Below are 25,529 nucleotides of genomic sequence, written 5' to 3' on the forward strand. Positions count from 1 at the left end.
GAATAAAAGTGAAATGATCCCAAGCACAGGGATATAGTTGCCATCAGTTTTTAAGAAGAGCTCCTGTTTATTTCCATGGGCTGTTCAGTGTAAAAGTTGATGACATGATATGGGTACTGTACGTTGGATAACTTGGGACCCTTCCTGGTCCCACTGCAATAGGAGTCTTCCCAGTTTCAGGTTAGTAATAGAGGTCTTCCTGGCTACTATGCACCAACAGTTTTAATTCTAAGATCAAGTGCTGCCCTCAGATGTGCTTGCAGACTTCACTGGGAGTCCATTCAAGGACCAAAATGTGGCCCTTTTTTATCTTCTGATTGATTTAAAAGTGGATTAAATGTGGCTGTTATAGTAGTCATTTTCTAAAGACTACACTGTTCCATGAGACAGACTCAGAGCTAAATGAGAAATCCATAATATGGAGTTTGTAGGAGGGGTGCTAGAACAATTTTTATGAGGGAGCAGGTGCTGAAAATGGAAACCATGTGCTTGGTATTTGGTATAACTACTTCAAGTAAGAGAAATGCAGCAGTATTACCCAGCTCTCCTAGTTCCAGGATCTCTGGCCTGTAGTTAAAAATAGCATGTAGTTTAAACTTCTGATCAGCTTTGTAAATATAGAAGAGAATAGATCCAATGATGTTGTAAAACTCTTGCATAATATGTTAAATATTAGCTGGTCAAATGGAAGATTATCTGTTCTATTTAAACGAATATATAAAGCAATAGAGCTGTGATCTAATGAGATTTAGAGAGATTACTGCTTGCCTGCCATTAAGGTGGATTATTTAAAGTATTTAAATCAATGTGGAAATTGTTACTTAGCCTGTAAGTAAGGCAAGCCATACTACTAAGATTTGATAATACAGGTTGGACCTCCCTGGTCCGAGCTGTCCCAGACCAGGGAGTTTGCTGGACCAGGGGAGGTTAGTGCTCCCCTGCTGGCTACACTGCTCCCGGGCTCCAGCATGGACTCCTCACCCTGCTTCCCGCCCACTGGCCCAGGGTCTCTTGGGGTTTCCAGCGGAGCCCGCTTGGCCTCTGCTGGCCCTGCTGCCGCAGAGTGTTGCTTGGAGTTCCCAGTTGGGGCCATCCGGCTACCACCAGCCCTGCTGTGCTAGGGGTTCCCCATCTGAGGCCACCTGGCCTCTCCGCTCCACTGCTAGGTCTGGTTCCACTGGTGCTGGGGATTCCAGCCACCCCCCTGCAGCAGCCATGCTTCAGGCTGACCAATCAGCCTCACCCCAGTGCCACCGGGGGGTTCCCAGGGTTCCTGGCCGGAGCCATCTGGCTGCTAGCAGACTCACTGCAACCAGGAGTTCCCTGGCTGGGTCCGGGACTCCTCGGTCACCTGGACCAGCTGATGCTGGGGGTTCCCATCTGGGGCCAGGGATCCCTGGATACCTCGCTCCACTAACACCGGGGGTTCCCCAGCTAGGGTGATGGGGCTCTCAAGATGCTGCCTGGCCCAGCCGGGGTTCCCTAGCTCTGCGTTGCTCCCACCTAAGGGACTCTTTGGTCCAGCACTATCCATGATCCTGCTGGACCACAGATGTTGCCAGACCAGAGGCTGTGTCTAGACTACATGCCTCTGTCGGCAGAGGCATGTAGATTAGGGTTGTAGGCAAAGGCAAATGAAGCCGCGATTTAAATGATCACGGCTTCATTTAAATTTACATGGCTGCCGCGCTGAGCCGACAAACAGCTGATCAGCTGTTTGTCGGCTCGCCGCTAGTCTGGACGTTCCCCCCGTCGACATCAAAGCCCTTTGTCGGCAGCCCCGGTAAACCTCAATCCACGAGGAATAATGGGGCTGCCGACAAAGGGCTTTGATGTCGACGGGGGGAACGTCCAGACTAGCGGCGAGCCGACAAACAGCTGATCAGCTGTTTGTCGGCTCAGCGCGGCAGCCATGTAAATGAAGCCGCGATCATTTAAATCGCGGCTTCATTTACCTTTGCTGAATAAACAAATCTACATGCCTCTGCCGACAGAGGCATGTAGTGTAGACGTACCCAGAGAGTCCCAGATTTGGGAGGTTCAACTTGTAATTGTCTTGTACTATTTGGGGATGTGTGTATAGACGCCAAAATGCAAAGAAGACCAACATTTAATTCACTTTACAAAAATAAGAGTTAAATTAGAATTGTAAAATAAAATCAGGCTGAACAAGTGCAACAACATACAGAGCATTAATGTTTTCAGAAGTGGATCTGTGTTTTGATTTTACTTGTACTGACGTAGCATTTAGTGGCCCTATGCGTATCAGAGCCCTATTATTCCAGAGACTCTACATTTGTTTATAAAAATGCACAGTAAAAGAAAGTCCTTGCCATAAACAGTGTACAGCTTTGATAGACAAGGCAGAAAAGGGGGAAGGAAGAAAAAAATCAAGTTATTTCCCTAAGCCAGGGCTGGGCAATTTTTGGCAGGGGGCCACTCCAAGATTTTGGAAAATGGTCAAGGGCTGCACTTTTCTGTGGAGGGGGTGCAAGGTCTAGGATGGTAGTTGAGTGCAGAAGAGTGCAAGGGGTAAGGGACTGGGGTGCAGGAGATGGTGTGAGGTCTGAGAGGGAGTCTGGGCAAAGAGGGGGTTGTGACCTGGGTCAGGGGATTAAGGTGTAGGGTCAGAGAGGGAGTGTGGGTGCAGAAGAGGATTCTGGCCTGGAGGAGGGACACTAGGAGATGGTGCAAAGTCTGGGAGGGAGCTTTGACCTGGGAGGGGGAAAAAGGGGTGAAGACTGTAGAGGGTGCAGGTGGTGACTTGGGGCCAGGAAATGGGGTGCAGGGTCTAGGAGGGTGTTTGGGTGCAGGAGAGGGTTCTGGCTTGGAGGAGAGGTGTAGGAGGAGGTACAGGGTCTGGGACGGAGTTGTGACCTAGGGAAGGTTTGGATGGTGACTTGGGGGAGGGAGTTGGGATGTGGGACGGGCTATGGTGCCAGAGGTAGGCTCTGGCTGGGAGGTGCTTGCCTAAGCCAGCAGTCTTGCAGCACCCCAAGGCAGGCTGGCTCCCTCCCTGCTGCAGCCCAGCTTGAAACTGCAGGCTGCTCCCTCCACGTGGCTCTCAGCTCGGAGAGGGAAAAGTGATTTGTGCTGTTCCCATCCCCCCAGGCCAATCTCTCAGCTCCTATTGGCTGGCTGTTTCTAGCCAATAGGCACTCAGAGATTGTCTGAGTCCATTCCCATTGGCTTGTTCCTATATATCCAGTGGAAGAGCCTAATTTTTCAGTCCTTCCGTATGCAAAAGTCCTCCTTGCTTCGGTGGGAAGTGCATATAAATAGACAGACCTTGAGCTGAGATGACTGTGGAGCCACAAAGTTTGGATCAGCAAATCCATTGAGGTGAGGCAGACAATGTGAGAGGATATTGGGACTTGGGGACTGGGAAGCAGAAGGCAAATTGTCAGAGCAGGGAAGATAAAGTGCTGTGAACACTTAGATTTGTTGTAGAAGCCCTTTGTTGTGGTTTGTTGGAAGCCCTTTGTTGAGATTGGATTTGGGTTCAGTTTGAAACTGGAATTGGGGACAAAGACTGCAGTTTGGGTCTAAAGCTGTGCTGAGGTTAATCAGACTAGGGCTGGGCTGGTGCTTGACAGTCAAGAGTTTTCAATACAGCTAATTTACCTTCATGCATCAGTTTTTCATAAAGTAACTTGGAAAGGGCAAATTTTGTAACTTCTTATTTGGCCTAGTTTTCCAGCTCTCCAATGTGTACACCTTGTGCTTTTAGTTAGGTCACATACCACATTCCAAGAGATTAACTATTGCCATTGCCAATGTAAATGAAATCTTGGTTATATCACCTTTTCATACAAATTAGGTACAAATAAGGATACATTGGGCATAAATGAAATCAGAATAAGCTCCAAAATGTCATGGGGTAATAAAAGTGCAAAAGGAATTTCTCATTGAATACACATCACTTATTTTTTTTAAAGCCTAGGCACATTATGGATTCTCTTGGTTTACAGTTGGGACAAGTGAGGGAAAGTGCTTTTTTGTAATGTGATATCATTAGTTCATAAACTGGTCAGTAGTAAGAACTCTGCTGCAATGTCTTCAGCACAAATGAGTTAAGCCAAGTCAATTATTGTACAAAAATATGATTTATTTTATTACCTTCACATGCAATGCTTGTATGGAGGGTAGGCAAAAGTATACTAACCTACTCCAGACTAGAACAAAGGGATTGAGACATTATTTATATATTTATGTGTAAATTGTAATAAAGAAAAAGTACTAGCAAAGTTAAATTTTTTGAGAGCCTAATCTATTGTAGGCTACATTTTGAAAGAGCTTTTTGAATTGCATTTGCATCAACAATATTTGCCCAGGTATCCATTTGTAAGTGAAAAATGGTCATTTTCAGATGGAAAACTAAGAGCCTAAATGTCTGTCTGTGCCCTATGCAAGTTGTAGGGGAAAAGCAAGTTTCTGTGCATGCAAACAAGTACACTTCGCAAATTTTGTGTGTATGTTTCCAATGGTGGTTTTGCAAAATCAGTCTCTAATATGTAATACTGGTTCACAGTCAGTACTTCTTGCAAGAGAAGCTGGTAATAGATAGTTGAAGACTCCAGTATATTGATATAGAGTTAATGATGTATTAATTTTTGGAGGGATAAGTTGTGTTGTAATATTTAATATTGTATTTCCCTAATCTTTAAAGTACTACACTTAAACTACTTCATAACACCAACATTTGGAACCAAGAATGTAATAAACAAACCTAGTTATAAAGAGGATTATTATAGTGGGATTTGTAGTTGAAAAGCAAAAGTATGACAGCATCTGCTAGAATATGAGTCTGATAATAGTCCTATAAAGACAGTAGTTTGTCTTTACTTACCAGAGTCTGACAGGACTGTATTAGTAATAAGATGAGTTCATTATAGGTTTTAATTTAGCTCTGCTAAAGCAGTGAGTATTGTGACATGTTCACAATTGCTATTTACTACGTGTTGTTAAATTAGATAATGGCAAAGCAGTTCAATCCGTCAATAATAAAATGGGGGGGTGTCAGCAAAATAGTATTATTTGTCACAATAGCAGTTAACAACCAAGTATTTTTTATTGCTAAGCTATCATCAGCTGGGAGGCAATTGTGTTAGCAGGGAAGTAGAACAGTTTGGCAGAACAGCGACTGTGTTCTGTACAGAAGCTGGTGCGTTTGCAATACTGTGCCACAGTTGGAAAAAATAAATTTAGTTATGATGTCAAGTGATTACAGTAACTTGTTGAGGCCTGCTCATACATTTGCATAGATTAGTGGTACGAAGCAGCATTCTGGATTTGAATGTGCTCATGACAGGTGTTAACCTCAAGATTAATCTAACTAGAATGAACAATTAATTTGATGCTGTTTTATGTCTATCATATTAGTCAATTGTAAAACATACTCTAGCATAGTTTAACTAAAACACATTTTGCTAACCTTGGAAGCACTCTTCATTTGTATATCTACAAGTGCTTCTAATCTGAAGCCTAATTTTTTTTAACTTTTTTCAGTTTCACATAAAAAGATGTCATACACTCTTATTCCTCTGTCCACACTTTTTCCCCTAGTGAGTGCCTTGTTGGCTGTTTCTCTAAAGATATTTCATAGCTGTCATTGGAGAGTGTTATTGCTACTTTCTTTTAATCCAGAAAAGGAAGGTTGCTGTCATTTTTGTCAGTTCCCAGATAGATTCGCCAGTGGAAAGTGTGTTGTGTGTGTGTACACCTACATGTGCACACACAAACATTTAGAAATTTATATATGTATAAACAAAGGGAAAATGTTCTCTTCACAGAGTTTGAGGTCTACATCTCTTAAAACATTTTCTTTTTTCATACAGACTGAGTCTTCCGATTTTAAGACTGCTTCTGAACCTGACATACTTATTCTTACCTCATACTTATTCTTTGACCAATGGAAGAGAGTTATTGTCTGGAAAATCCAAAAGTAAAAGTACATTGTGATCTGTTTAACTTCAGTAATTCAGAAATTTCAGATACTTCACTGACAAGTGTTGGATCCATAAATGGTAAAATCTAATTTGCTACCTAAGACCCCAATCCTGTGAATATTTAGTGCAGGGTATATAGTGTTTACTATTAGTTTACTACAGTGAAGTGTTTGCAGACTGGGTCCTAATGTCTTAATATTTAAACAACTACTAATGTGGTAAATTATTATCTTATTATATCTGTTAAAGTTTATTAGTTGAAAATCAATCTTTCACCAAATCTCACTAGTCTTTCCTTTTTTTAAAAAAAAACTATTTTATTCCACATTATCAAAACTTCAGTGAAAAAATTGATGACACTTATTTCTATGTTAGCATTCTAGACATGCTGCGATAGGAAATTCTATATCTGGCGAACATCCATAGCAATATATTCGTATCTGATTTTTGGTGTCTTGGTTCCACATCATGGAGATTCACTCACGGACACCAGAGCAGAAATCTATTATATTAATTTACCATGAAGAAGAACCTGACAGCAGTCCCCAGAAGAGGAACTGTATTAGTTTATTTAAATTCAGACTGTACAATAGTATTCTGGCTGTATAAGCTATAAAGGATACATTTCCATATATTAAGTGTAGAGCGACATTTCTCTGCTGGGCTTCATGGATGCAAGGCTCAGACTTGATTCAACAATTTCTAAAATCAAATGTTGGTATTTATGAGAGACAGGAGACTTTCCTTAAGACTGCTCTGTGTGTCAATTTTTATTCTAAGTGCCCTAACTGGCAAGCAGGAGTTTGGGAATAAGAGCATACTGATTCCTTTAAATATGCTCTTATGATCTTTCTTCAGACAAACCTGGGCTCTCCCATGTTTACTAACACATGATTTCTTTATATTCATCCTACCACAGAAAAACAGAAATGCTGCTTGTTTTCCTGCTCTCTTCCTTATGTGCAGTCTAACACATTTTCCAAGCCAATTATTTCTAACTTGCCTCTATTAAATGCAACCAATAACAAACAGTAATCGGAATAGAAACAATGTGGCACCAGATCAGGCTCTTTTGTAAAAATGTCCGAAACCAAGTGATCAAGCAGAAACTGTAAAAACCTGATAAAAGAATGATTGATGCACCTCTGTACTATATATATTTAGAAGGGATTGTCGGTCCTAATGTTTTGGAAATATTATATTTGGCCCTAATGAATTTCTGTTGTAATGAGCTGTAATGTGATCAGAGATCCACTTTTGATAACTCTGGTGGCTTACAGAAGATACATTATACTTTATTTCTCCTCCAGTTCCTCAGTCTATACTATGTAGCCCCATAGGTATGTAAACAAATTAACTGCCAGAAAAACATTGTATTGCTTTAGAAAATAAACCCTGAAGGAGGAGCTTTACATTGCTTCATGGCACAAGCTTATAGCTTTCCCCATTGCTTCTCTCCTTCCTGCCCAGTCTGTTTATAGCAGGGGTGTCCAAACTTTTTTCAAAGAGGGCCAGATTTTATGAAGTGAACATGCGTGAGGGCCGACCATTTTGCCTGACATTCTTTGAACCATTAAAATTAAACACAAATTAACTATTTTATGCAAAGTTTATTGCAAACGGCATACTTTTCATTTCGTCACATGGATGACAAATCTAAACAGGTGTTAAATCACTTTGCCTTTCATATCTGAAGGCCAGATGGAAAAAAAATCCAGGAAGCTGAAATATATGTCAGGAACATTGTAAAGTACATTACATATTATTGGTAATAAAGGTTGTCTGTCAACTTTTAAGTTAAAAAAATATGAACAGGAACATAATACCAAGTATACATGTTGTGTCCAAATATATTTATAACTGATTTAGACCAACTGACATTAACTGAGATTTTACAATGTATTCATCTCAATACATATGGATTCGTTGGGGGCCATAAAAGATAGATATTGCCAAATTACCTGTGGGGCAGTGGGAGGGGATTGAGCACCTCCCAACTAGAGAGAAATTCAGCACTTATGTATAAGAAGTTGTGTGGATGACTTGAGAAACCACAGCAATCCGTGTAAGGGAGATTGCTCCTCTTTTGCAGCTGCATGGAAATGCAAATGCAGTCTGATGTGAAGTAGCTTTCTCAAAGACACTGTAGTTGTGGAAGGAGATTTAAAAATTCTGAGTCATTATTAGACGTGTGCAGCGGGTGGAACACTCATTATCATCACTTCTTTTTGCTTCATCTGTCCAATGCGGATTCATCCCCTTCACCAGCTTACGAACATGTGGGAGGACAGCATTCTATCAGCCAAATCTAGGCCCCAGTTCTGCCTCTGGCTTCACAGTGGCACTTACCTAGATGTGCAGAGGCCAACTGTGCAGAGCCAGTTGTAAGTCAGGTCCTTCAGCCAGTGCAGTGCAAAGAGTTTAGTAGCCTACCACGAACCTTCGTTACCAAAGGCTGGGAATACTTTTGTGACAATGGACCACCTGCTTTTAACTAGTGGTGTACCAAGACTGCATTAAGTTAATGAGTGGTGTAGACAGAAGCCTGCATACCACACTGAAAATGTTGTCCTTGGCAAGCAGTGGTAAAACTGGGATACAAAGAATAATGTCAAGTTTAAATTTATGGGCCCATGCATGAGACATAGCCGTTACTGGCAGCTCATAGTTCTTCCAGTACAGTGGTCTTTGAACCAGTTGTCTTGCTTTTGTTATCACTATGGGTGGGGGACTTGTTTCCATAGGCACCAAATCCATAGGTACCATGGGGCTGGAGCACCCACTTGAAAAAATTAACAGGTGCTCAGCATCCACCAGCAGCCAAGTTTCTCCCCACTGGCAGACAAGTTTCTCTCCACTGTCCTTGCTCCCTTTCCTCCTTGCACCTCTCCTCACCGGCAGTCCTGCTGATCAACTCCTACCACTCCCTCCCTGTACCTCCCATCCACCATGAAACAGCTGTTCTGTGATGTTCAGGATGCTCTGGGAGAGGGGGAGGAGCGTGGATGTGACTCGCTCAAGGGAGGAGGCAGGGCAAGAGCTTGTGGAGAAGAGATGGAATAGGGGTGAGGTGTAGGCAGAGCAGGGGTGGGAAGAGGTGGGGTGGAGCAAGAGGAAGGAGTAGAGTGGGCACAGTAGGGGGTCAAGCACCCCTTGGCTGGAGAGGAAATTGGTATCTATGCTTGTTTCTAGCCTGTTGCTGCTTTTCATTCTGTTAATCCTCTGTATTTCTGTTATGGCAGCTCATGGCTGAGGCTCCTTGTAAATCCTCCTTATCTTGGTCTTGGCCCTGATTGGATGTACCAGCTGTCTGTTGCCACTCTGCAGTTGGAGTTTTACCGACGCTGCTGTCCTGAGTCTGTAGCTACCTTGTACAATGCATATCCCACTGCAGCTTAGACTGATATCTTTTGCCATTGCTTTGTGTGGCTCTGATGGTTGGACTCAGCCCAGCTGATCTGCATGTAGTATCCTTAGACCCTTGGCTCTTTTGTTGACGGAGGCAGCTGCATAGGTTGGCATTCTCTTAACAGCTTCTTGTTCTGGCAATTGTTCCTTTGCTGGGCTGTCCCTCACAGGAAGACCAGTCTTGGTCTTCTGACCCATAAGTCTCTGTGCTAAACAACTATGTAATCCAGGGGAACCTAAGGCCAACCCTCAACTTGCCTGGAACCAGCCTCCCTGAGGCTCAGGGCTCCCCACTCAGCGTTAGAGAGCCCATGCTGGTACTCCAGCCCCTTGCTGCTTCCCTGGCCTGGGCCTGGGCTCCACTAGGCTCTGGTGTGTGAGAGGTATGTGGGGACTGTCTTTCTGCTTCTCAGTCGGGGCCCACATCATTGAGGATTTTGATTTGGTTTTTTTGTTTGGGTTTTTTGTTTGTTTGTTTGTTGGTTGGTTTTTTGTTGTTTTGATTCTGAGTCAGTAGCCCACGACCCAACAAAGGTTTCCCCCCCCACACACATTTAATCTCTAGGGTGATGCATTGTGATGGTCCAATATTGCTACTAATGACCCTTTCTGATCTGTTCTGTCATTGGTCTCTTTTCTACCCACTCTGCCTTCCTTTGCTTTGTGGGTACCCAGAGGAAGACATCTTGTGCTGAATCATTTGAACCCTGCAGCAGCATACTGTGGCCCATTTGTCTGGTCATAGCATGTCAAGTATTTCAGATGTTTCAAAATGCATTTTCAGTTGCTTCATCACAGTTCTTGCCTGTGTGTTCTCCAGGTAGTCCCACGCACAGAAATTGGATGGTTATTTACTGTGTTCTTGTAGTCTGTCATTAAAAGCAGACAGGTCTGTTCTCCCCTTTTCCCAAGATCAGGCTGAGATTTCATTAAACTGTAGAGTCTCCTGCAGTTATTGATCAATATGCCTTTTTTTTTCCACACTGTTCTCTGCTTCCGAGTACTCTCTCAAATGGGCATTTGTGTCAGGTACAGCTTGGTTCATCTCAGGTGTACCTCCGTACTCAAGTGTGAAGTGTGTCTTCATCTCACAGTGTCAGCTTTTAATTTTGTTAGGATTGTTGCTTAGTGCTGCTCTGTGAAACTTCACATTTCTGCTTGGGGGAAATTTTTGACATTTTGAAATTTGTTTTCATTCCAAATGGGAATATTTTCAAAATTTCCAGCAAAACAGTCATTCGGAAGAAGAAAACATGTTTTGCAAACTTGTTTTAAAATGAAATTTAAAAAATTTACACTATTTGAAACATTATTTATATTTTTATTTTTCCATTGTTTCATGACATCAGTAGTTGTAGTACATACTGATATGTCATGTTTTACATATACATTTGCTATATTATACTTTCTCTTTAAACCACAAGTAATTAAATCGATTCTAAAATGTTGAACTTTTAACTATTTAGTTACATGTGTTTGTATGACAGCAATAAAAAATAAAAAAGAGCAAGTGAAGATCTAAAAATAAAATGAAATTTAATTTTCCAAGCATCTGCACTATGGAAGTAACTGCATAGTGTCATATACTCCTGGTTGGGATCCTCAAAACTGAGGGTTCAATCCCACCGTTCTTTTTTATGTCAAAATCCTGAAAATATGTGTCCAGGTACTGCTTAGTTATTTCTCAAGTACTGCTCAATGAACTTCTCAAGTAACTTGCTGAAATAACTTAAGGGTCATCCCATTAGCCTCAACGCAGATACTAAGACTTACACTGAGGCAACCGAAAGCAGAGTATGGCTCACTGAATTCAATTTGCCTGTAATAATTATTAGAAGCAGTAAGGAGTATTGGCTAAGCTGAAGAACTAATGAAAATCATACATATGGCCCAGTCCTGTTTCTTCCAAAGTTAATGCCATCTGAATCTATTTTCAGAATAGTTTTACACATATAACTTTGTTGATTTCATGGGCTTGGGTTATACTGTTATGAAAGAAGAATTTGGTCTTGGGTGTCTAAATAGATAATGCTGCCTTTAACCAAAGTCACACAACCAGAAAGGTTTAGTTAACTTCTAAAATTCACTGTGAAATAAGCATGCTTAGATAATCTTAAAGGGTTATGAACAGTTCTCCAGCAAAATTCAGACAGGAGAAATATGTAAAAACCCAGAGATTTCAAGTTCTTCACTTGCACATAACGTGCTAAATGTTGGTTTTAATTCAGATGTTTAAATTGAGATTTAAACCAGATATGGTGTACTTAGAATTTATAATTTGACATGGCAGGAATTGTAAATTTACATAATTTACATAATTACAGATGATGGTGCTTCACATAATAAGAGAAATCCTAAATAGGATCTGTTCATCCCACTTCAAAACACTTGTAAAAAGACCTAATTTATAAATGATCAATTCTTAGCTGCTGTTTCAAGAGGATTTTCCTATTTATTACATTTTTTCTTCTTCCTTAAGTGAATTGTAGCAACCTAGAAATCAAAGTGCTGATTAGTCACCAAATTGATTTTAATAACATACTAAATATACCAGGCTCAGTCCTCTCACCTGCTATGCAGATGTGGAGCTTACTGACTCCCTCTGCCCTGGCAAAGTCTATATAGCCAGCAAGAGTTGCCACCTGCCTTGGATTCAGAGTCTTTCGCTTTGCTGCAAATGTCCATGTATGGCTAATGTGGCACTTTTGTGAGAGATAGTCAATCCTATATGCCCTAGTTCAAGGTCCTCTCCAAAGCTGATAGAGTAGTCTAGGCATGAGAGGAGCCAGCTGATCATTCAGAAATGATGTCAGCTGGAGCTCATGGTACTAGGGTATGTCTACACTACAACGTTAATTCGAGTTAACTTAATTCAAAATAGTTAATTCAAATTAAGCTTGTTCAAATTAACGCATCTACACAGAAATGCATTTCGAAATAGCATTTTCATATTTCGAATAGCGCGTCCACACTGAGTGGACTCTGAATCAGAGTTAAGGTTGGCCGGAACCAGTGCTGGCAGGGCACCAGGTCAGGACCTCCTATGCGGGGCTGCTGCCTGTGGCTATCTGAGGTCCGTGCTTAAAGGGACCCTACCCCCCATTCCAGACAACCAGTTCTCAGGTGTCTCTGCTTGCTTGTCTACCTCGATGAGGGACAGCAAAGTATTTGTGTTTCCGAGTGCTCTGGTTGCCCTCACTCGGGACACCACTGCACCCTGCAACATGGAGATAGAGCTGCTCCTGGGCACTCTGGTGTGTCTTGTGGACGCGTTGTCATCAGCCTGGCTGTGCTTCCTGCAGGCTGCCATCTGGGAAGTCCATCGGGGGGCTGTCAGTATCCAGGGGGCCCTGCGGGAGAGCTTCCGCCCCGAAGAGCACTAACAGTCTCCGTGGTCTGCCCCACTGGGGACTTGTGCCTCATTCCTCCCTCACGTCCTTCCACTTACCCCTCTCTAGCCCCCCTTCCTAATGTCAAATAAAATACACGTATTTTCAAAAATATAAACTCTCTTTATTTAACACAACTAGGGCGTGGGGGGGAATGAACCTCTGGGGAAAGGAGGCGGGAGAGGGCAGGAGAGAGGGTGGGAGAGGGGAGGAGGAAACCTGGGTGGAGGGAGCTGGAAGGGGGAAGCAAGGGGAAGAAAGGGGAGGGGGAAGCTCATGGCTCAGGGGTGGGAGTCTCGCCGGGCCACATGTTTCCCAGCACGGCGGGTGCAGGGGCCTCGGCATCTCTGGGGGAATGGGGAGGAGGGTGTGGAGGTTGAGGAGGGAGAGGCGGGGGGGAGAAGGAGTAGGAGTAGGAACGGTAGCTGGGGGGGCATCAGGCGTGGGAGCACCACGAGGCAGCATGCTCTGCACCAGGGTCTGCACATGACCACGACCCTGGGCAAGCAGCTGCTGCTGGAACTCCCGTTCTTCCTGCGCCTGCTGCTCCATGATATGGGTCTGGGCTCGCAGGGCCCACAGATGCTGCTCGTGGTACCCCTGCAGTGTTGCGGTGGCCCTGTGGAGCCCTCAGGTGCGGGAGCATGTCCCGGGTGGGGTGGTGCTCCCTGCACATGCAGGTGGCGCAGCTGTGGAGAAAGAAGAGAATTGGTCAGTTCTCCCTGGGGACACAGTGGGTGAAGCCCAGCCCTCCCCCCGCCCCCGCAAGGAGTGGATGACCGTGCCCTGCACCATCAGAGCCGTTGTGCTTGCACAGAGGCCATGTTTGGAATGTCCTGCTGTCCCTGGGGATGGGAGGTGCCCCGAGACCGCACCCATGCCCCTGTGCCATGTATGGTGGGGGGAGGTCAAGTCTCTTCACACACGCATGTTTCTATCAGGCCACGGCCTCTGGGTGTCACCCAGCTAGAGCTACCTGCCCAAGAGTGGCATGGCACGTGCTTGCACCTGCACAGGTTGCGGCGTGATATGTGGTAGGCAAGGCCCATGTGTGTGGTCCCTGGTCTCCCTCCCCGCCCCTGGGTGGGGAAGATGATGGCATGTACCTGGTGTGATCTTCCAGACAACCCTGCTGACTCCGGTGCTGGGACAGCTTGGTGATCCTGCCGGCGTGGCACCCTCCGCGATGGCCCCTCTGCTGCGCCCAGGTCAGGGCCCTCCAGTCCCAGCTCGCTGCCCCCTGGGGTGGTGCGGACCGTCCCACCCCCCGAGGATGTGGTCGAGGGTGGGGAAGTAGGGGCAGGTGTCAGCCCCTGCTGCGGTGCCACCTTGGTGGCCCTGGTGTACACCTGCTGCAGCTTCTTTACTTTAAGGCGCACCTGCTCCTGGGTGCGCCTGTGGTCCTTTCTGGCCATGGTGGCCTAGTGCGGAGATAATGGACATTGGGGGCCTCCCCCCAAACCTCAAGGAGGTCCATGATCTCCGCACTAGTGCACGAGGGCGTGTGCCGTCTATGGCCCCTAGCTGGCCCCCAGTTGCTGGAGAACTGGGCGAGGAACATCTGGCTGTGCCACTGGATGGCATTGTGCGGCCACTGGGTGAGGAGCTGCAGCTGCTGGCAGGCCTGGCTCTGGCACATGGTGTGTGGCCAGAGTCTACCCCTTTAAGGGCTCTGGGCCTGAGGAGAGGAGAAGAATTTTCCTGGTTTGGCCCAGAGTGGCCATCAGGGGAAACTGGGAAGGGCTGGAGGCCAGCTAATTCGAATTAAGTGTCTACACAGCACTTATTTCGAATTAGCTATTTCTCCTCGTAGAATGAGGCTTACCAAATTCGAATTAAGCACTCCGCTATTTCTAATTAAATTTGAAATAGTGGTTTGCGTGTATAGATGCTATTGAAATTAATTCGAAATAACTGCTGTTATTTCGAATTAACTTTGCAGTGTAGACATACCCCTAGTGATTTAGATGCACATAATAAATAAAACACTTATCATTAAACTTTAGGCTTGAAGTAGATGTTGAAGTGGTCAGATTTTACATGTACATTTGCTATATTATACTTTTAATTATTTGTGATCTAAAGATAATCTGTTTTTAAAATGTCAAATATTTAAATACTTAGTTACAGCTATGTCGGTATGATAGCAATAAGAACATAAAAAATAGCAGATAGAGCATCAGGAAAGGATGTGGTTGATGAACAGCATCTCTGGTCAGTTTAACTTTGTGTTTTCTGACCTTGAAGCATTGATTTCAGACATATCTGAACCTACGTTATATATATTTGTGCACTGGTTTTCTTTTTTCAAGGAAAAGATTGGAGAACCGCTATTGATCACATATATCAGTAAACACTGATTCTGTAAGCATTGGCATTCACATCTCCTGTCACTTAAATAAATGAAAGTTTAGAATGTGTGTAATATACAGGCTTGCCACATCTGCTACCTGCTGAACTCCCTCAAGTCCCATTTGGATCCGTGCATTTCAAAGCCACTTGGAAGTTAGAGGAACCCTTTAACATCTTAGAGGATTGAGCTCATTGAGCCTGTATATTAATGTGCATTGTGTATTAATGCCAGCAACTATTTTATGATATTCTGCATTTATTTGACTGAGTTTTAACTGAACTTGGACGTCTTTTGAATTCACTATTCCTGGATATGTATACGATCATATGCAGAAGTAAACAGAGCCCTGTTGATGTGTAATGCACTGAGTTCCAGACATATTGGCATGAAAAGAATGCCTAGAGTGGAAGCTCTCCCCCATAGTAAATTCTGAAATGTATTTCTTCCTAAATGCCAAAGACTCTTATCCCTAGACTTGCCCCTAAAGATAATTAACTTCCCTCAAGAGAACATTTGTGAGTTATATAAGGACGGACAAGAATCTGGGAAACATCTTGGTGTGAATACTTCCTCATGCGCACCCCCCTTCTTGAATGACGAAAACGAGGCAAATATAATTTTAATTAATTTCTGCACCTCCCCCCAGAACTATTTTTCTTTGGGCAAAGAACAAGCATGAGAAAAGCCATTCTAAAGGGGGAGGGGAGGAAAGGGCGAAACCTTCACACCAGGCAACCCTAGTTTCAATTGTCATAGGGACATATCGGATGCCCAGAGCCATTCCTGTGTGCAGATTCCAATTAGGGTTGCCAGATACTTTCACAAAAAATACTGAACATGGCAGGAAAAAAAATGGTTGAGCCAAAAAAAAAAAAGACCAAAGTTGTTGAGCAAACCCCTCCCCCCCCCCCCCCCCCACACACACTCACTGCGCCTTTAAATACCCCTGCCCCCTCTAGACACGGCAGGGGAGGAATGTCCCAAGTGGCCTTCTGTCCAAGAAAAACAGAAGTATTTTCTGGGGTTTTGTTTTACTGAACAGAGGCTGCAAATACTGGACTGTCTGGGCCAATACCGGACACCCGGCAACCCTAATTCCATTTGTCCCAGGTACTGTGACTAGCTAGCTTGTCATAAGCTTTCATTGTCCAGTCACTCAGTGCAGGATTACAACTGTGTATTTGGGGTAAAGAGGAATGAGAGGGACCACTGTGTCAACAGCAGTTCCCTGAGGCAGTGCAAAGAGAGTATGGCTGTTGATACATCCTTCAGAAGTGTGAACTGTGCACTCTTCCCTGCATGGAGGTAGCACCACTTGCTTGTGTGAGAATCTGAGGATGATTTAGGAGAGTCCTATAGTGTTGTCAATGCGAATCTTGCCAGAATCCTTGTGCTCTTGGAGTGCCAGGACTGGGAATGTACCCACCATCTCCAAAGGGACAGACAGGCACAGACTCCTTCCACTTGACCCCTACTTAGACCTTCATGCTTCCACAGGACTGCCACATGCTGGCTCTTCGAGTTACGCATTTCATACATTAAGTTCATTCGCTATCTCATGAAGTTTAGTTGGTTTAGATGCACAGTGTGCAACCCTTTCTCCTGGTTAGCTGTCTTTACCCACTTTTATCTTAAGCCTCCCTTCCAGCAACACAAATATAGGACAGAAGATGAGCAGGAAGTACCTTTTAGCTCCGGAGTTTTTACAGCTGTGCCATGCCTGCTATCTTCCTTTCTTCCTTTCACACACAAAAACAACTTTATAAATTGTTTATTTTACTAAATTACTTGCATTTGTTAATGATTTTCTGTAAAAATTCTCTTTAATGCTCATCCGTACTTAGTTGATGTTCCCTTGTACAAATGTACATGCAAAGACTTAAATTAAAATGCAAGTAACTGAAGGCAAGCAACATTCCTGCAAGGTGACTTTTCATAAACTCACTGGAGTCTGGAAACTTAGATGGTGTGAAAATTAATTCTTAATAATGTGCTCGCAGATTTGTGATTGAATATTTTGCTGTTGAATAACAATATATCTTTCCTGGCAAAGCAAATGTAGGCCAGGAGTTAATCTGAAGGCTGAACTCAGAGCAGTGGTGTCTTCTTTACAGAAGAACACATTTCCAAGTATTCCCTTTGATTGAGCCACAGAATGCACATGAAGGTACTCAGTGCGAGCAAACCTAAGCAATAACCTCAGACTAACATTTCACAGTAGTTTATATAAAGCAAGGCTTCTAAATTAAAAGTAGACTGACTTTGTTCTGAGATACTGAGCACTTACAGGGCCCATTTGAAGGCTTCTTTTCTGAAAAGTGAGTGTGAATACAGAACTGGTGGTTCTGTTTGCCTCTCAATGACTTAATAACTAATATGGTTCGTGGTTTACAAGTGAAAAGCTTTTTCTCCTGCCACCCCTGCAAACTCATCCTGGGGTGTAAGGGTCAAGCAAAGCTCTTTCAATCTCTTGCATTATCTCCAGAAATAAAAATACCATGGAGCAAGCTAGGTCTTCAGCTACACTTGTGCAACCCCCATTGACTTCCAGTTACGGTCTCTGTGACGCCCATGCAAGTCCACTGCTTTCAGTAAGCTTCTGTAGTTATAACGAATGGGCAGGTAACACACAATTGATGATGCAGACAAATCCAGCTCATATAATCCCAGTTGTGTATGCTCTGAAGAGCCATTGAGAGTGAAAAGCAGCAATAACTCACCATGCAGATAGGCTCGTGAAGAAATACAGGAAGCAGATCTGCTGAGTAAGAAGGTGCTATTTTTCACATTCACTTTTCATAAGAACATAAGAATGGCCATACTGGGTCACACCAAAGGTCCATCTAGCTCAGTAGCCTGTCTGCCGACAGTGGCCAATACCAAATGCCCCAGAGGGAGGGAACACAACAGGTAATCATCACGTGATCCCTCTCCTGTCATCCATTTTCAGACAAACAGAAGCTAGGGATGCGTGTCCCTAACCTAATTCTATCTAGCTCTTTTTTTAATCCTATTAAAATCCTAGTCTTCACCTTGTCCTCAGAGAAGGACTAAGCTGTAAAGGGGGTAGAAACAATGCTGGTCCCCAAACAGCTCTAGTAGACATTGGTCCCCAGTCACAGTGTATCTAGAAGCTTCTTCTAGAGCAGGGAAACTCTACGCTACCTTTAATAGGGGATGAGGTCTCGTGACACAGTGTACACTTTCTTTTTAATACAGGTGGCTAATGAAAAGAAAATAAATAAGCACAATATCACATTATTCAAAATATTTCTGTGCAAACTCTTTGGTACTGGAAAGGAGATGGCTAGGGGAAGAAACATTTGGAATCTCTCTGCATTGTGATAAAGTTAAACATTTAACTTGTAGAGACTTTTGACAGTAAAAGCTTCAGCATGTAATAATGCATGCAGCAGCTATTCAGTTAAAGGCACATGCTTAAGAAGCTGCCATGCCTGAAGGTGGTAGTGGACAGCAAACTAGAGATGAGTAGGGAATGTGATAAAATAACATGGAAGATCCAGGCTACGTCTACACTGCATCCCTCTTGCACAAAAGCCTATGCAAATGAAGTGCAGATTAGCATATTGCTGCACTTCATTTGCGTAATTAATTAGGGGCCATTTTTGTGCAAGAGGCTTTTGCGCAAAAAGGAGCCGTCTACACAGCTCCTTTTTGCTCAAAAACATCTTCTTGCGCAAGAGCCATTCTTCTTCATTTGTATAGGCTTTTGTACAAGAGGGATGCAGTGTAGATGTAATCCCACTTTTGATCTACAACATAACATGTAGCAGGGCAATTATACTCCTCTGCTGGCAGTAAGGCTGCCAGGCATTTGTTTTTTGACCGGAATACCTGCTCGAAAAGAGACCCTGGTGGCTCCGGTCAGCTAAGTCTGGTTGGCCACAGTGGCGAGCTCTGTGCAGCTCCTGGAAGTAGCCAGCATGTCCCTTTGGTTCCTAGGTGCAGTGGTGTCTGGGGGGCTCCATGCACTGCCTTGCCTGTGGCACAGGTAACGCCCCAAGTGCTGACTCCACAGCTCACATTGGCCTGGAATGGTAGCTGCTGGGGTGGCCCTTGTGGATAGGGGCAGCACCTGGAGTCCTCCTGGACATACCTCCACCTAGGAGCCAGAGAGAAATGCTGGCCACTTGTAGGAGGTGCCTGAAGTAAGTACTACCTGGAGCCCACATGCCAAACCACCTCACACATGCCAACTTCTTGTCCCAGCCCTGAGCCCCTCCTACACCTCAACCACCCGCCTTAGTCCTAAGGCTCCTCCTGCACCAGAACACTCTCTCCCAGAGACCACATCCCATACCTCAACTCTGAGCCCCCTCCTGCACCTAAACTTCTTTCCAGATCCCGCACCTTATCCCTACCCTCGCCCTGAGCTCCCTCCTGCGCCCCAAACATCTCATCCCTGGCCTCAGAGCCCTCACCCTCCAGCCCAGCCCAGAGCTCCTTCCAAAACTTCAAACCCTTTGGCCCCTAATCTCATCTCCAGCCCCATCTCGGAGCCCACCTCCCTTCCCACACTCCAACCCCCGCCCCAGCCCAGTGAAAATGAGTGAGTGAGCGAGGGTGGGAGAGAATAAGCAATGGAGGGAAGGGGGAGGGAGTAAGTGTGGGGCTGGGCCAGTGTGTTCTGTTTTCTGCAGTCAGAAAGTTGGCTGTTGACTGCAGCTGACAGCACTTTAAATTCAGTGCTCCGAAGGCTCTCCTCCCTCTCTTTGGGTATGTCTACACTACCCCCCTAGTTCGAACTAGGGGGGTTAATGTAATCATACGGAGTTGCAAATGAAGCCCGGGATTTGAATTTCCCGGGCTTCATTTGCATGATCCCGGCCGGCGCCATTTTTAAATGCCGGCTAGTTCGGACTGCGTGCCGCGTGGCTATACGTGGCACGAACTAGCTAGTTCGGATTAGTCTTCCTAATCCACGAGGCATACAGCTAGTTCGGATTAGGAAGCCTAATCCGAACTAGCTAGTTCGTGCCGCATGTTGCCGCGAGGCACGCAGTCCAAACTAGCCAGCATTTAAAAATGGCGCCGGCCGGGATCATGCAAATGAAGCCCGGGAAATTCAAATCCCAGGCTTCATTTGCAACTCTGTATGACTACATTAACCCCCCTAGTTTGAACTAGGGGGGTAGTGTAGACATACCCTTTGTGACTGCGACAAGAAGATAACCCTATGTACTAATTCTCTATAGACCAGATTTTAATAGCCTTACAGGAACAGCCTCTGGTTCAGTCTTGCCCACATCAGTGAGAATACAGGCAGTCCCCGGGTTATGTCGGTCTGACTTACGTCAGACCCCTAGTTACGAACCGGGGGGGGGGGCCCCGCTAGTGCGGGGTGCCTCCCCCACTGTCGCCGCCTCCGGCGGTGCGGGGGGCACTTCCCCCCAGCAGACCAAGGAGACGCGGAGCTAGCACCCCCCCCCCCAGCAGACCAGGGAGACGCGGAGCGGCTTTTCTCGCCGCGGAGGACGCGGGTGGCAGGACCGCCGAGACGCGCCGCGGTCCCGCTGCCCGCGTCCTCCGCAGCGAGAAAAGCCGCTCCGCGTCTCCCTGGTTTGCTGGGGGGGGGCGCACTAGCTGCGCCACCCCCCCCCAGCAGACGAGGCTTTTCTCACCGACGCCTGGGGTAGAGCAGCCGGGGGGCTGCCGGGTTGGTCCCACAGCGCCGAGGTGTGGCGCTACTGGACCAACCCAGCAGCACCCCAGCTGCTCTGCCCCAGGCATCCCCAAGTCAGCCGCTGCTGAAACTGATCAGCGGCTGACTACAGGAAGCCCGAGGCAGAGCTGCTCTGCCCCAGGCTTCCTGGAATCAGCCACTGATCAGTTTCAACAGCAGCTGAATCTGGACGCCTGGGACAGAGCAGCTGGGGCGCTGCCGGGTAGGTCCCTACAGCGCTGCACGTCGGCGCTGCGTGGACCAACCCGGCAGCACCCCAGCTGCTCTACCCCAGGTGTCCCCAAGTCAGCCACTGCTGAAACTGATCAGCGGCTGATTCCAGGAAGCCCGGGGCAGAGCAGCTCTGCCTCCGGCTTCCTGTAGTCAGCCGCTGGTCAGTTTCAGCAGCGGCTGACTTGGGAACACCTGGGGCAAAGCAGCTGGGGTGCTGCCGGGTTGGTCCAGTAGCGCCGAGGAGCGGCGCTGCGGGACCAACCCAGCAGCACCCCAGCAGCTCTGCCCCAGGCATGTCCGATTCAGCCACTGCTGGTCAGTTTCAACAGTGGCTGAATCTGGACGCTAGTTCCGACTTACATACAAATTCAACTTAAAAACAAACCTACAGTCCCTATCTTGTACATAACCCGGGGACTGCCTGTACTGTGGAAAGAGGCACTGCTTCACATATGGACAATAGACTCTGCCTCCAGATGGGTTCTTTCTACTATGCGAACACCTCGGTGCTAATTGCAGGAATGCCTTCCCTCCCCTTACCTCAGGGGTAGGATCTGGCCCACCAAGCATTTGATGTTCCAGCGGGACCCTCAGGCTGCCTCCTTGCCTGCTGTGGCCACACACACAGCTTAAAGCATCTGGCTGGTAGAACCAGCCTGTATCTTTGTGTGGCACGTGCCCCATGGGGAGAGGCAGGTCTCTATGTGCTGCCCTTACCCTCAGTACAATCCTCACAGAAGCTGACCAATGGGAGTACAAGGGCAGTGCTTTTAGGGGTGTGCACCATGTGGTGACTCACTCTCTCTCCTCCCTCAAAAGGGGCACTATTTAGAGACACACACACTGGCCTCAGGAGCTGGATGCTTTGAGTGGTATATGCGGCTGTGGCAGACAGAGATCCTGCCTAATGGTCCCCCTAGGCCACTGGCTGGGAGCTGCCTACAGTAAGCACTTCCCAGCCAGAGCCTGCACCTTGGCACCTCATCCCTCCCAACTCTCCAACTCCCTACACAAGGTCTAAGCTCTCTCCCAGATCCTGCACTCCCTCCGTTAATATTGTAAAAAAACGCAGCCCCTAATCACTTACCAAATTCGCAGAGTGGCCTCCCATCAAAAATTATTGCCAACCCCTGGCTTACATGAAAAAGCACTATAGGAAAGTATTTAATGCCTTTTTATCTGTCTTAATGTGACTGAGCAGATGGAAACCAAGAGGGAAGCCAGCACCATGCAAACAGCCAGCTTTCCATGGGCTACCAGCAAGTGGTCCAGTTTGAGACTCCCTGCTGTTTTGAGCTCTGGGAACTCTGTTACTGGAATGATTTATACAAATTGGAGGGAGTTCAGAGAAGAGCACTAAAAATGAGTCAGAGATTAAAAATGAACTTGCAAGGAATGCTTTAAAAGAATTAAATATACTTGGCAATGGGCCAATTACCTGGGAACTTAACTATTTACACCAGGGCTGGGGAACCTTTTTTGGATTAGGAGCCGCTGACCCACAGAAAAATCAGTCGGGGACCAGGGGTTACAGGGAGGCAGTGGGGGGCTGGAGTGGCAGCATGGTTTCCCCAATGCTGGGAGAGGCCCTCAGCCTTGGAGGGCCAAATTCAGACAACCCAGGAGCCACATCCAACCCCAGGCCTTAGGTTCCCCACCCCTAGTTTACACCTTTTGGCTATGTCTACACTCACGGCTGCTTGCGTGAGTAATATGCAAATGAGGCTAAGCATGGAATATCGCCGAACCTCATTTGCATACCTAATGACCCACCATTTTTTTCAGAAGAGGCTCTTGTGCAAGAAGGAGTGTCTACACTGCCCCTTCTTGCGCAAGAAAAACCCTCTTGCGCAATGTCATTACACCTATTACTTTTCAGGAAGAACGGCATTGCGCAAGAGGGTTTTTCTTGCACAAGAAGGGGCAGTGTAGACACTCCTTCTTGCACAAGAGCCTCTTCTGAAAAAAATAGTGGCTCATTAGGTATGCAAATGAGGCTCGACGATATTCCACGCTTAGCCTCATTTGCATATTACTCGTGCAAGAAGCCACGAGTGTAGACATAGCCTTTGAGTATAACATTACAGAGAGAAGAATTATTTAAGGTAGCACAAGGTAATACATATAAGAAATTTTATCTGTTTGTGAGGAAATTCTTCTTAACAGTGAGATCTACTAGACTGTGGAGGAGTCCAAGAAGCAGGATGAAAATCCCATTACTTGAGGCATTTAAAACTAAGCTGTAGAAAGCCTTCGAGATGATCATAGAATATTAGAATTGGAAGAAACCTCGAGAGGTCATCAGGTCCAGTTTCCTGCCCTCACGGCAGAACCAAGCACCATCTAGATCACCCAGACAGAGGTCTGTCTATCCTGCTCTTAAAAATCTCCAAAGAGATACTGAATAAAACAGTCTTGTCTTTCCTAGAGTTTTGGACTAAATGACTTTAATATGTTACTTCCACATCTGACTTTTGTAGATATTGCTGTTTATCTGTAGAAAGTAAAGAAAATGCTACGGTCTTGCTGTCGCATTTCCAAATGAAACTGGTGTATGTCTTGTTGATCAAGGAAGTTGCAGAGCATAGCCACAGCATTTGTCATTTTCTTTTAGAGTGATTTGTGGTTGATACCTGTCATTTATCAGGAAATAGTATAACAGATTAAGGTATATTTATAGCAATCTCAATTGCTGCTATACCAGATGCCAAGTTTAGGCCATACCATTAGTAATCCATAATGAAATGACCTAAGTGAGAGGTAGGCTTTGGGGAATAAATGCGTTTGAGCTGAATAGCTCTGCTATGCGATCTTACTATTAAAATTAAGCTTCTGGCCTCTTACTGTAATGATGAAAATAAATTCTCCTATATTCTTCTGTGTTAAAAATTTATGTATGCAACACTTTTTAAAGACCAAATATTAATCTCTCCCTCTTCCCTTGTCTTTTTCTTTTCTAGGAGCAGGACCTATGTATGCTACAGACCCTCTCCTATATATGTTCCTGTTGATACTGCATAAGCTTGTACACTTATTAGTAAACCACTGATGGACTATTTTATCCAATATTCCTAAACCAAACAAAAAAGGAACCTGTTAAAAAACAAATCAAATCCTTGATAAGGACTGTAGTTTTAAAGATGGACAGAGAGAGACTGAAAGAAGCATGACAAATTGTACATGGGGAGGGGGAAACATATTTTTGGGGACATTACACAAAATAAACCACCTAAAATAATGCATCTAGTTTCCAGATTATATGGTGTAAAGCCATACTCTGTGTGGCACCTATGATTTCTCTATTTTAATGTAATATTTTTTCTAAACCTTCCCTCTGACTATTCATTTTGCACGAACTGTTGAGCAGTTATCTTTATGATAATATGTAAAGATGTTGAGTCAAAGCCCTTCTAAAGAAGGGAAATATTTTTAGTAGCTTATTGTGTTTAGGTTTTTTGAATTTCCTTTTTCTGTTTTTTAATTAAAGTAAATTATTTCTTTCTGAGACATTTTGATTAAAAAAGGCACATCTTACCATAATTAATATTCACTGTCAATAATATTTATTTTTAAATAAAGATTGGAAGCAAGGTAAGACATTTGTTTATAAACTGTATTGTATATTGCTGAATAACAGTTGAATAAAAAGATTTTGAAATAATGTTTCTACAGCTGTGAGTGAATTTTAACACCTTTTTGCATAGACAGCACTGCATTGCTACATATATTGTGTGTTTCTCCTTCAGTCACAATTTCTAGCTGTTTGCCTACATTCTGAAGCACTCAAGGTACGTCTGCAGTACAGAGGAAGATCTAAGCTGCTGCTGTCGATCTTCTAGGGTTTGAATTAGTGGTCTAGTTAATTCAAAGTGAGAGGGACACTCTAGTCGATGCTGGTAACCCTGCTTTCACAAGGAGTAAGGGAAGTCAAAGAAAGAGTGTTCTTCCTTCGACTTCTTGCAGTGTGGACAGCACTAAAAGCCAAGTTAAACTTCTTTGACTTCAGCTATGCAATTAACGTAGCTGACATTACATATCTTAATTCGACTTTGTCCTATGGTGTAGACACACTCTCAGAGAGTAAGGTTCTTAGATGTTCTTTCTCCTGCCTGCTCTCAACAAGCATGGCAAAGGAGTGATGGTGCAACATTTAACTGTGTATTAACTCATACCAAAAAGGAAACTAGTGCTACGTGTGTTAGTAGCTGGTTATAAAGCAGAGATTTATTTCACTGTGCTAATAGCAACTTCCCCAAACTGAGATTATGTGATGCAAAGTCAAAAGAACCATTGAACAATATGGAATGTTGAAGGTAGGTTAAATTTTGGGTGTATCTATTTTTATAATATCCTTGCAAAAACATTTTCAAATGTGTTTTATTAATAAACGATAAAACACTAACAGTGTGTGCCATAGATAATTTTTAGTCCTGCCATGAGCGCGGGGACTAGAGTAGATGACCTGTCAAGGTCCCTTTGGGTACATCTGCACAGCAGTGTTATTTCGGAATAAC

General features: G+C 44.8%; 1 protein-coding gene across 5 annotated transcripts in view; it reads left to right on the top strand.

The window, feature by feature from the left end:
• VSTM2B (V-set and transmembrane domain containing 2B) overlaps positions 1-24,659 on the top strand; it is a 43,196-nt gene extending 18,537 nt beyond the window's left edge. For all 5 annotated transcript variants that reach the window (XM_089781468.1, XM_075940185.2, XM_089781469.1 and 2 more), the window contains one exon: positions 23,976-24,659. In XM_089781468.1, coding sequence (XP_089637594.1) covers positions 23,976-24,064 — 89 coding nt within the window. In that variant the 3' untranslated portion in view covers positions 24,065-24,659. The remainder of the gene's footprint in view (positions 1-23,975) is intronic.
• Positions 24,660-25,529: the final 870 nt, after the last annotated feature.

The sequence above is a fragment of the Pelodiscus sinensis genome, chromosome 12 (assembly GCF_052426305.1).
Source record: "Pelodiscus sinensis isolate ZL-2025 chromosome 12, ASM5242630v1, whole genome shotgun sequence".
Lineage (NCBI taxonomy): Eukaryota > Metazoa > Chordata > Testudines > Trionychidae > Pelodiscus > Pelodiscus sinensis.